General features: G+C 34.7%; 1 protein-coding gene across 1 annotated transcript in view; it reads left to right on the top strand.

The window, feature by feature from the left end:
- LOC116159313 (protein Tob1-like) overlaps positions 1 to 2,432 on the top strand; it is a 30,312-nt gene extending 27,880 nt beyond the window's left edge. Inside the window, exon 3 of the mRNA XM_031472270.1 lies at positions 35 to 2,432. Within this exon, the coding sequence (XP_031328130.1) occupies positions 35 to 416 (382 nt within the window). The 3' untranslated portion in view covers positions 417 to 2,432. The remainder of the gene's footprint in view (positions 1 to 34) is intronic.
- The last annotated feature ends 10,262 nt before the right edge of the window (positions 2,433 to 12,694 follow it).

Raw genomic sequence — 12,694 nt, 5'->3', positions numbered from 1 at the left:
GTAGTTCGGGAACCAATTACTGTCTTTCTTACAGAATGTCTCCTACGGAATTTTCAAATTACATCAAACAACGTGCTATGCAACAACAAATGCATCAACAGCAGGCCCAGCACCATTCTCCGGGAGGTCGAGCGCTCTCCCCGGATCCCTCGGCATATTATTATTCTCACGGTCCATACGCGCACCAGTTCCCCCATCGCTCCATGTTTGAGTCTTCCAATCAGTTCCTTAGCGCTGATCTGTATCCAGGCAAATTACCTTTTGATCACACACCTCTGGGATCGTACTATCCCAACAATGCAACAATGGGTGCCCCAACAACGACGCCCAATACTCCACAAGATAGTAATAAATTGTTAGATAATTGGCCGTATCCCTCTGCGGGCCAATATCAGCACCTCTTGGTGGCCAACTGAGGCCTGTCTTAGAGTTGTTTATCATTTTCTCGGTTATATGCAGTTACTTATTCATTAGTTACCATGTGGTGCTATCAATTGTGGTGCGAATTAATCAATTTTGATAACACGCATTGTGGTATCGAATGTGTTTTAGCCGTAGTAGTGATTAACGTTAATTTCTTAATAAAATGAATCCCAGCTTGAAACTTGATAGTTCTTTTTATAAAACTTTAGGTATAGACTAGATGTTTCTTACTTTATATATGGTGTTTACAGTATTCTTATAGAGTAGTACGTTTTCTAAATTTTTTATAAATAATGTATTTTTTATTTTTGTAAAAAAAAGAAGCTCAAGCTGTCATCTAGTCCCAGAGATTATTATACATGTTCTATTTAATGTTGTAGGCATATCATGGCCGGTTTTATAAACTGCGTGGCCGAGATAATAAAAGAGGTCCCTTGTTCTGTGTTATTTTTTAAGTCAGTATTGCTAGTGCATGCCATAGCCTGAGTTAAATGCTGGGTTCCTAGATGCTTCCTCCTCCAAAGCTACAAGCTATTTTATACTGCTTCAATTTTGTTACACTTTATTTTTTCACCATTGTATTAAATTGTATAGATTGTTAAATACAATATATATTTTGTTAATAGTTTGATTGCACTTGGTTATTTTATATGTACCTGACTGACATTGTTAACTATCTTTGTAGATCAATTGTTCTCTAGCCAATTTGTTACCTAATTAGGAAATTTATAAGGGATGATTTGGAGAAGTGATTTCAAAAATCATTATCTGTAAACGTTTTCTACTATCTATTTGTAAATGCAAATGGCTTGTCACGATTATAAATCACAATCAAAATTGTTTGGGCTGTAACATTATGCAATTGGAAAATCCACGTCACAAGTCTAATGGTACTTCATTGTAAAACTGTAGTTAATATGATAAGCACGTGTATTAATTTATTGGATGAATATTCTCCTTTAGTGATAAAGTATATTTTTTCTAAGGAATAAAAAGAGAGGCGCTTATAAGTTGTAGGAGTTTAAATACGGGACGTGTTTGCCTTCTTAGATGGTTGTAAAGAGTTTTTCAACGGTGTCAGCGTTACCTGTTAGTCTTTAGCTAACGCGGAAATAATTAATTCTTTCATTTTTTTAATAAGATCACATGTAGACAATTTGGAAGAGTTACCCAACAATTTAGGCGCATATCAATGGGTTTCGTTAATCCAAATTAAAGTCTTAAAATTAAAATGAAAGGGATATATTTCGGTAGCAAGACGTAAGTTACAAAATGTATATGATTCAAATTATAGATTACTCAATTATTTTATATACTTGCTTGTACGTATTTGCATTTTATCTATCTAAGATCTGTATATAATCGTAGTTAACTTGTTGTTCATGTATCTTTGTAACCGTGTAGCCTCATTAGGGTATGGTACAGATAAAAACACAGTTCTGTAGCAATTTTTTATAGTTCTATTTTGATGAATTTTTACAGTTTCGCAAGTGGTCGCAGTAACATTGTGTACCGAGCCAACTAATGTAGTAGTATAATTTTGTAAACAATGTGGGTCATATATGATAATATAAGTAGGTATATAATGTGAAATTGTCGGGAACAGCGAATGGTAATTACATATTGGCTCGCAATGTTGGTTACCACTTGCTATGTTATTTATTATTACGGATACAATATTAAGTAGGGACTGAAGCCCAAAGGAATGTGATGGCTCTTTTTTACTATTATAGGTAGCTAGGCTAGGGAACTTGCGACAGGATCGCTTTAATCCTTCGGTTAAGGATTAAAGGACCAACCTGCGCAGGCCTACATATTGTGTATGTCGCTACTATCTGTGTTAGTTTGTTATATCTCTATCTAAAGTCGTAAAGTTGTAGTTATCTACATTGATATAGTGAGAACGGATTTTTCCATCCCGTTATAAAATAAATATGTGTATAATAGTCTATAATTTTTCATATTGTTGTACGATTTTTAAGTTTATATTAAAATGTTTGTGCATTCATGATACGCTTTTTCTTCAATAAATATCCTTTTTTATATTTATCAGTACTTTGAATTTACAACTGTCGCAATGTAGGTCACGGTCAAGGAGAAAATCAATATTACTAACCCTACTCATAGTCATAAAAGGGACGAAAAAACATCCAAGTTAACATATTTATATATACTTTAAACGTCGTTACCCAATTGGATTTTGCTTATTTATAAATTTAAAGAATAACAGAGACTCCAAGACTCCAGCAAACTTATAAATTTTTGATTTAAAATAAATTTTTAGTAATTAGTAAACAATTATAACCTTACATACTCGTATATATTTTAATTATGCTACCTTGAATTTTAGATTGGGGACTTTTTCTTATTTTGCGATTAATTATTTCCTCAATAATTCCCGGTATGTTTCCATTATGAAGTACAGACATGCAAATGACAACGCGAGTGACAACGTTTATCAATATTACACTAACCTACAATAATTAAAGAAGTGGATAATATATTCCCCATAGTACCACGTTTAAATTTGGCTAGAACTTACCTATATAGTTTTGAAAAATAAACTTCAGTTAGGTAGGTACCGGTGAGTTACAAAATATGTTTTAGCTGGATAAAAACAAGTGATTTGTAAACTGCAATGCATAAGATTACAAATTCTGGATGAGATATCAACTATACTTATCGAAACATTTAAATTTGCATTTATTTAATTCTTTTATTACTGTTTTTCCCAACGTACAAGGACTTTCTGGAAGTATATACGCTTTTGTAAATTTTTTCAATTCAATTACGTGTGAAACATTTACAGTGTTTTCATGTGACGAGGATCTTAGCGAATACGTGTTGACACTACCGACGCATCAAAATTGCAAACTGGTTACCCGGTCCGTAGACAGTTTGAGTATGACGTGGCCAGGACGTTGGTAAATTTTAATGCAATCAAAGATTTGGATAGGTACATTTACTAATGAATTAATTTTCGTCTCAAAATATTCTGTACCTACCTATGTTTCGATTCCATAAAATGAGCAGCACATTCATGCAAAAACAACGAAATATTATAATTATTTCTGCTATTTTGTAATATAAAAAGAAAAGGACTTAGATATCCTACCGATACATTGGCCCGTATGAATAAAAGTAAGCAAATGCTTATACTTGCAAAATTCAAAGTAAATACTCGTAAGTGCCCCTTCATACTGATAGCAGCGCTGCACTGCGTCCTGTCCTTCTGCTTAGAAGCGCTGCTAAGTCGCCCAGTGCGAAGGAGCACTTACGAGTATTTACTTTGAATTTTGCAAGTATAAGCATTTGCTTACTTTTATTCATACAGGCCATTGTGTGAAAAGAAACTGACGATATATACTTATGACGTATTTAATAACATTTTGGAAAAAATTGTAGAGTAGGAGAATCTATTGAGCCTAATTGACAACCTAGGATTTACTTTAAGAGGTCTTTACGTGAATTAAAGAGCTTTAAAAGAGTGTTTAATCTTTCGAAATGTTAAAAAATCTTTTAAAAACCTCAAGCTCCCTAAAAGTCTTGAAAGATTCTTAATTACGCTTTACCTAATTGTGTTAATAGACCAAGAGATTTTATAAGCTTTATGATTTTTTAAAAGCTTATTATTTGGGTAGGTAGTCGAAGTCTTTGGGGACCTCTAGATTACAAACAAGTACCTAGTTGCTGACACGTCACGCAATTTTCAGATAATGCAGTAAAATCAAAAGTCTTTAAAAATTACTAAACTCTCAAGCTGATAGTGCAGTAATAGACACGGGCGTTCAATATTTTGTTTGGTAGTGGGTAGTTTCTACCACGAACGTAGAGTAGTGGTTGAAAAGTGCGTATGGTTTGATGTACACTGTCAAACATTTAAAAAAACATGCGCGTGTGAACTAAAACAAAAGGAAAACACTTCCAAGTTAAGAAAATGATTTTAATTTGTAAAAATGCACAGATATTCGAAAAGTATGCATCAGCAAGTTAAAAAGCGAAAGATTGACAAACACAGGCGATCTAATGATTGGACGTCCGTTAGGTGATAGCATTGTTTAAAACAATGGTGATAGCCCACGCATTGTGACAAATAAAGTTCATTTATGGAACTCATTTTGGGATCGTTAAATGTATCTATTCAGATGGTAATTAGGTGCATCTACACAAATTAAATTTGATCAGTGTGTCCGACATTCAATAAAAAAGTTTCACTGCGATAACGACGTAATTAAGGACCTGTGTTCGGCGAGCTACTCGCATAAGTGTATAGTTTTTGTTAACTATAAGTTGCCACTACTACCGTAAAAATAAAATATTTAAGACTCGATATTCAGTGCTAATAAAAAGACAACCGTTTGATGGATTTGAATTCGCTTGATATTAAACCCCTGCTTAATTTTGTGCTGTTTAGGTGTAGTTTCATTGTTTGTAATTACATCTTAATTTATACCTAATGGATGGTTTTTTTTATAATGTGGAACAATTCGAACAAAACGAAAATGTGTGTAGCGATTGCAACATTTTTAATTAGTGGCTGGATTTAATACTAATAATAATGTCTCCATTTAGGTGCAGGTACAAAATATTGGTAGGAAAACGATAGAAATAATTATAACTCAAAGGGTGCGGGTGGAGATCAGCTTGTAATAACGATTACTCGCTGCTCTTCCACTCAACCCATGATTGTTTTAATGATCACATAATTGTTTCATCATGCAACAAGAAAAAAAAAGAAACATTGAATGAATAAACCATAAAATATAAACTGTAGCAACTACGATTTTAAAAATTATGGGAGGGGTTATACATTTGAGGACGTCAAAAGTGAAACAAAAGTGAAGATGTAATGTGTAATGGTGGACGTATCAATCCCCTAACAATCAAATTTAAAGTGTGATTCTGTAAGTTATTTTATCATACAAATAGGTAGGTACGCCGGTGTTTGGTTTAGAATACTTGAAGGATAAAGCGCAAAATTCCTAGATCTCTTCGATTAGGCATATTCAACCACTTCACTGCCTTTAGCTTATAAGAAATCATTAATTTAATGTAACAATTAAAAAAAGAGATGCTGTAGTGTCTTAAAACAAAACACACATAAATATCTTGTACTTGACGCATAATATTTTTAGGTGAAGCTACGGTATAAAGTAAGAGGGGAGGACGCATGCTCCCCTATCTTCATTATGAGCACAGTGTAAGAAAAACGGTAAGCTTGGGCACACTTCCACTAGTAGACTAAGAATAGTCATGGTTTTTTCTTACGAAAATCGCAATCGCGATCCTTTGGTTTAAAGTTCATACCATGCTGAAAGAGATATGAAGAAATTCACGGAAGATGCAATGCGATCTAGATGCAACGATGGAGTGGAGTAAGGAAAATGATTTGCATTACAATATTAAAAGGTGCAAATCGTTGAGCTTTTCGCGAAAAAGAGAGGATACAGTATTTCATTACAAGTTGGCCTTTGGAAACTGTAGATTACCAAGACGATCGTTTTTGATAAGAAATTGTCTTTTAACATTCATATTGAAAACAAAATTAAAGCAACGTATTCAAGTTTGGACTTCATTTTCAAATCTTCCATAGATCTTAAAAACGCAAGTAGGTACGTATAAAATTCTTTACCACACACTAGTCCGGCCACATCTTGAATATGCATCCATCATATGGCCACCATAATATGTAAATAAATACCAGCAGGCCATAGAAATGGCCCAGAAAAATTCATAAGACGTATACAGGACAAAGTCTCTGATACAGTAACCGACTGACATCAACATAATATCCCCTCTTTGACCACTATTCGAATCTTTTGCAAACAAATTGTATACGTAGAAGAAATTTTCTTTTATTAACTATTGAATAACCAAGTAGTGAGTTCATCACATTTGCTATAATTAATGAATTTCAATGTTCCGGATGATGCCATATTATATAAAATGCCTCAATCCATATCAATTTCATTGAATCATACAGCACCGATTACACGCATAATGGCAATGTTTAATAACTTTAACTTTTTTGGAAATTTTCGATGTAACATTATCGCATTTCAAGAAACAGTTAATGTCTATTTAGTTTTTCATTATTTCGTTACCAATTATTTAATCATAATTATCACGGAATATTTAAGGATTATTTCAGTCCTCAAAACTGTTATTGGATACAATCTATCTGTTATTTTGAGTATTTCAATAAATAAATAAATAAGTAAATATATAATTAACTAAATAAATAAATAAATAGATAAATAAATAAATAATATAGAAGACCAAATTTCCCACACAAAAAATCAGCGACCCTCTGCTACCCTTCTGCACGGAGAACAAGGATATCTCCCCAAAACTGTCATAGACAATTTTAGGCGTTTGATAGAACGTTCGGGGCACTTCCAACTCGGAAACGAACTTATAACGCGCTAAAGGTCGTTAGAAACCACGTTACCATGAAATTATATGGCAATGCATAAAAAAATAATGAAAAGCTTTTTGAACACTTAGTGGGTTCTGAAAAAGACTAGAAGACACACTTAGACTATATAAATTTCCAGTCGATTTCCAGAGTCCTCTATGTAGAGAACTTTGTCAATAATTTCCAGAACTTACTACTTTTAGACACTTAAACATTCCTGCTGTAAATTACCAGCAGGTGGTTGAAACTCCTTGAACTCCTCAGAAAGATCAGGCAGCTCTTTCGAATTCCCAAATAAACGTGTGTATTTACCGTTAGATCTGTAAATGAATTTTTTTTAATCTTCTGCGCTTCCGTAGAAAGCCTATAAAAGGTGACAGTTCTAGATATTGTAAATGGTATATGAATTTAACCTATTTAATATTAAACATAAAACTGAAACAAATAGGCGATACAACATAGTAACCTACGGTATAAGGAATTAGGGATAATTTGGGATGAGACGATGAATTTGAAAAGGTTCGAAAAAGTTATGGAATCATTTTCAACAGTAAGTAAACACGTTAGTGTTTGCATACCAAAAAGAATTCTAGAATCGAAGTTCTTATCATATGTGTCGTCATTCGTCAAGAATGAGGAAAATTAAGAGGTGTTTCTCAAAAGAGTTGCACTGAGCTATGGTTGGTTTTGCTGACAGTTGTTATACGGCACAAACGAGCACAAACGAAGCACAAACGATTGCAATTAAACCCGTCGTTTGTGCTTTAATTTAGTGCGTGAAGTCAGCTGACCATTTTGAATTGCCCATAATTTTTGTATGGGTGGTTTTGCTGACTTTTGTTATACGGCACAAACGAAGCACAAACGATTGCAATTAAACCCGTCGTTTGTGCTTTAATTTCGTGCGTGAAGTCAGCTGACCATTTTGAATTGTCCATAATTTTTGTATGGTTGGTTTTGCTGACTTACTTTATACGGCACAAACGAGCACAAACGAAGCACAAACGATTAAACCTAAATCCGTTGTTTGTGCTTTTCATGGTCAGCTCACTTCACGGACCCACGTGGTATTAGCCAGGAAAGACGGGCTCGGTTAATATACAATTGTCATTTATTTTTGTTAGATAAAATCCTGTCTTTTAAGATTGAGGCTGGTCTAGCTTCAAACTGTTTACGAGTGTCATCGTCCAAAATGTTAAATGTTGATAAACATAATTTTGGGTTTTCTTCATTTCTTATGAAAGTTGAAACTACGTTAAACACTATGCCAAAAAATTCCTGTTTAAAGGGGCCTATCACTTTATGCTATAAAAATTGCTTAGAAAGAATTGCTACTTAAAGAATTATCGATGACGTCATAGATCTCTCAAATATTACTCAACAATTTTCGAGCTAATGTTACAAAAGGGCAATTTTTATATTCTAATCGACGTGTTTTTGGATTTTTCTAAAAACACAACAGTAAAACAGATACGAATTTTTTGCGTTTGTTTCGGGACGCTCGCTGTTTGATCTACATCTAGATGGATGGCTAAAAGCGTCATCCAATTTTCGTTAGGTACTTAACGAATCTTTGAAGAACAAAATGACGAAGTAACCAAAGAGCTTTCCTCATTTCAAGCAACAAACGTATAAAACGTACTTACATACACATTTGGATCTTCCATAACAACGAAAGGAAAAAAATTCAGATTTTCTACTAACGGAGCACCACTTCACAAATTGTTCACCTCACTTTTCCAAGTTACACCACAACTAAACAATATATAATCAAAAATGTCAACCTTCACCGTCGCTTTTGCTTGACTCAATAGAAATGTCCACTTTGCCGGTTGCATTCCGAATTTCCCGTTCTTATCAACCGATGGCATTTAGGGGCGGATAGGTCACACAAATCGCTTATAAATTATATTTGTTCTAGCAGATACCTTAACTGCGAGGCTTTACAAATAATTCAGTCGAATTGTTTGAAGCCACCATGGCAATAAATGTGGCAAAATCTACCAATTCCCAACTGAGAACTTGAAATACGAGTAGATTGTCTACATGTCTTTCTACGTGTATTTTTCCATTTGTCGACTGTATTTTTATACCTAGAGCAAAAGATGAAGTTTTTGTTATTAAATTTTGGATACAGTGAGCGGCCGGAAAATCTGACAGCTGCCGACGGCCTCTCACGTCGCAAAAAACTCGCTCGTTTGTATCCCATTATTATTTCTTTAATTTGTATGCTATATGTGTAATACATGGGTGGCGCATCTAAGAGGACTTATTTCAAAAACACGTCAATTCTAGGTTTGATCTCTTCTTTCCATGGCGCTGCGACATATGCTTGGAAAAGCCTTCTTTGCCTAAATTTGGGACGCTATTTCTTTGTAGATTCGGTTGGTTAGATTTCAACATACTTAGGTAATATGGAAAGGACAAAAGTACAGAGTTCTTACTTTGTTGATGCAACTAGAAAGACGTTTACACGAACGTTTTTCTCCACCAAAAACCAAAACATAGCAAAATTAAATTTAGAGGGGTACTTTATATCGCTCGTTGTCTATATTGGTGCAGTTTATTAACGAGCTCCTAGCGAGTTCATGATTTTGGACTTTCTATCTGTCCGTCTGTGGAGAAGTTAACTCCCGAACGGTTTCGAATTTTCCAATTCTGCTTTCAGTATTTTTGCATCATCACCCAAGGAAGAACTGATTAAATGTTCAGTAACCCAGAAGCTCGTTTGCTATATTTTGTTACAAGTTTATTTATAATGGAGCGGTGAACGGTGAGCATCACGGTTGCGCAGTTAAAGCCTATTATCAAAATGGTGAATAAGGGGGGGGGGGGGGCTGTTTTTCTTGAATTAGCCAAGTTTCGCTCCGAAGAATAAGCGAAGGACCATGTAGGGATGGTGTAATAATTGGAACTGCAAATGCAAACACGTGTATCGTAACATCGTACCTATATGGCGAACGTTTTTTCTTTCCTTTTACCATGCAGTATTTATGAAAGTGTCGGGTGCTCTACTCCTCTCTACAAACAAATTAACAAATTACCTTCCTTCCACCTACCTATGTATCCAAATTCGCAAAATGTTATCCCTTGAAAGGTCTTAAACCACTCCTTACACTCATAATACCCTTTTTTCTAATTATACAATGTAGTTATATTTGATAGGGAATTGAATTCTATACTACATTGTAGTTTTTGCCCTTGCTCTCCAGATAAATTCAGTGCATATCCCATGCTTTCGTTTTAGGGAAAAAATCGACTTAGCTTTTTCCTACATCCACTTATCTTATACCTACACCCATTTTGGAGAAAGAGCGACTTTTAGGCGAATTTGACACCCTTTCAGCTTTCCATTCCATTTGATTCTCTAAGTCTGCAAGTAAGCTCGAATAAATGTTTATGGAAGTATTTTATTTAATTCTACGTTATTTTCACTTGAGGTACCTACCTACCTACATACTTTTATTTGCGGATACATCCACTTCAATTGCAGGCACTCTTGCTTGGCATACCAAGAGTTATTTAACGTAAGTATTGTTGTAACCACTCTTCATACAACAACGGCTTCCTATGTAGTTTAATAGGTATAAGTACCTATACACGGTAGGTATAAACATTTCGCAGTTGCAAGTAAGGGTAGTACGCCTATATTTTATATTCAAAGGTGCAATTTATAATGGCTCGATGCGTTTATTAGATGATCATTTCAGCGTCTCAATTTATTTAGCTAAGTGCTGTACGTGCGGGTTTGATCATCGACGTTTGCAATTTTAATTAAACGCTTGCGTTTAATTTGAAATGTAGCACCGCGACTGAGTCCTACAACATTTTTTTTCTATTTCGGTGTCACAATGATGATTTTGTACAACTGTTTTTGGCCGAAAACAGTTGTACAAAGACAGTGATTATAGTCGTTTTTTTTTGGTAACTCATCTCTTAAGTTAGCAGTTACTATTTATTACAAGTAGGTACTTCGTTGGGTACTTCCATGTTTGAACTTCAAAATGTCAGTCTTACTACGCTGCCAACCTAAAACTTAACCGCATAAAAAGTGTTCCCAACATAAAACATGTTAGTTCTAATGTTCCCTATAGTTTCTGATAATGATTTTTTTAATTAAATTAAAGCACCGAAATAGAAAAAATAGTATGAAAAACGCGTGTTACAATGCTTTATTGTAATACTCCTATCTTGCGGACACTCGTGGCTACGCTTCGCGTCGCCACTCGTGCCACAAGATAGTCGTATTACAATAGGTCGCATTGTAACACTTGTCTTTCAATATACTATTTGCGTAAACTGGTTAAAGTTTGTTTCCCTTACTTTCTGTACACATAGATCAGTTATGAAATGTATATTAGCATAGAGTAAATTTACTCTATGATATTAATGAGTGTCCGCACGTGTAGATATCTAGGTATATTGATTAATATAATGTAGATGCAAGTACAAGCGTAGGTAAGCGCATACAACATAGGTAGGTAAGTGGGTATTAGGTAGATATTTAATCATTGAGGTGAGGTACCTGAAAAATGTCTTGAATGTCTTGAAAAGAACATGCCCGCATGGTGACGATGCTGTCATATAAATTTGTCAAAATCATTTTTGTTGATTTTCGTTGCATGGAAAGTAATATTTTCCTGGCGTGTTATTCAAATGAGTTTAAACGGCGTTCGCGTCGGGTTCAGCGCCAATTGACTTTCTATTGAATACCACAGACTGCATTCATTTCCCCTTATAGTATTATTACTTCCCTTATAGCATACCATTATAATGCACTCTCTAATCGTATACCCCCAATTTGCAATACAATACCAACGTCTATTTTTCGTTTACCCGTTTCTTAAATAAAGAATACTGCAATGTGTACCTATAGTCCATCCAACGAAAACTGACTTTACGCCTACACTTACCCCAATTTGTAGTTTTTTTATTCCTTTGTATTTTTCATACGGCCGACAGTGGTTTTAATTGTGTTTCTCAAGATTTGTTGACATTACGTTACAGGTGACATGGGTATTAGCTGTAATGAAGATAATTGTAATCAGCAAGGAATTGCAAATTACATCTATTATAACTTGGATTTAGTTAGGTATTTTAATGGGGGCAGAAAAAGCTCAGCCTGAAAGATGTAATTAGGTAGTTATCCTTAGGTTTACGTTACCTAGCACCAACAATATTGAAATGCGAAAAAGTATTGCCACGACGATGACATGTAGAGGGTTGAAACTCGAAACTATATGCTACACGGGGGGACGATAATTAGGTTGGGTAATAGATTACCTATTGTTGTTATTTAAGTTTGCTTTTATGTACCACGTTCGTAACAAGTGGGCGTCACTGATTTAGAATTTGGACACATTTCTCATAAATAGGTATAGGTAGGTATAGATCCTTCACTCAACGGTAGGTACCTATAGTTGCGACAGACATTTTACACACAAAAAAATTTGATATAACTATGATTTAAACCTCGAGAGAAAACATTTACTTAAAACGAGGGAATATCGTGCATGAGCAGGTAGTAATAAAAAGTACTGTAGTATGCGTACGGACTTATTGTTTGTAAACTAACATTTTCGCCTTGAAGAGACGGTCACAGCGGTGGAGAAACTGTAACCAAATGAGTTACGACAATCTAATCTGGGACTGCTCTCGAGTCTCAACTATAGGCTGGGAAATCCCGAACGAGGGAATCTCGGGGGCAAGATTACGCTAATCAAAAACTCTTCGGTTTAGAATCTATGTGTGATAGCTACCACATATTTTTGCCGACAGTTGAATTTGCCTACAAGGCCATGTAATTTCCCATCTTGCTTTTAACAAAAGGACTTTATTGCACAAAAGAAGAGT

Source organism: Photinus pyralis, unplaced genomic scaffold (genome assembly GCF_008802855.1).
Source record: "Photinus pyralis isolate 1611_PpyrPB1 unplaced genomic scaffold, Ppyr1.3 Ppyr1.4_LG1, whole genome shotgun sequence".
Taxonomy (NCBI): Eukaryota; Metazoa; Arthropoda; class Insecta; order Coleoptera; family Lampyridae; genus Photinus; species Photinus pyralis.
Note: the sequence above shows the minus strand (reverse complement) of the source record. Positions and strands in the feature narration are given on the sequence as shown.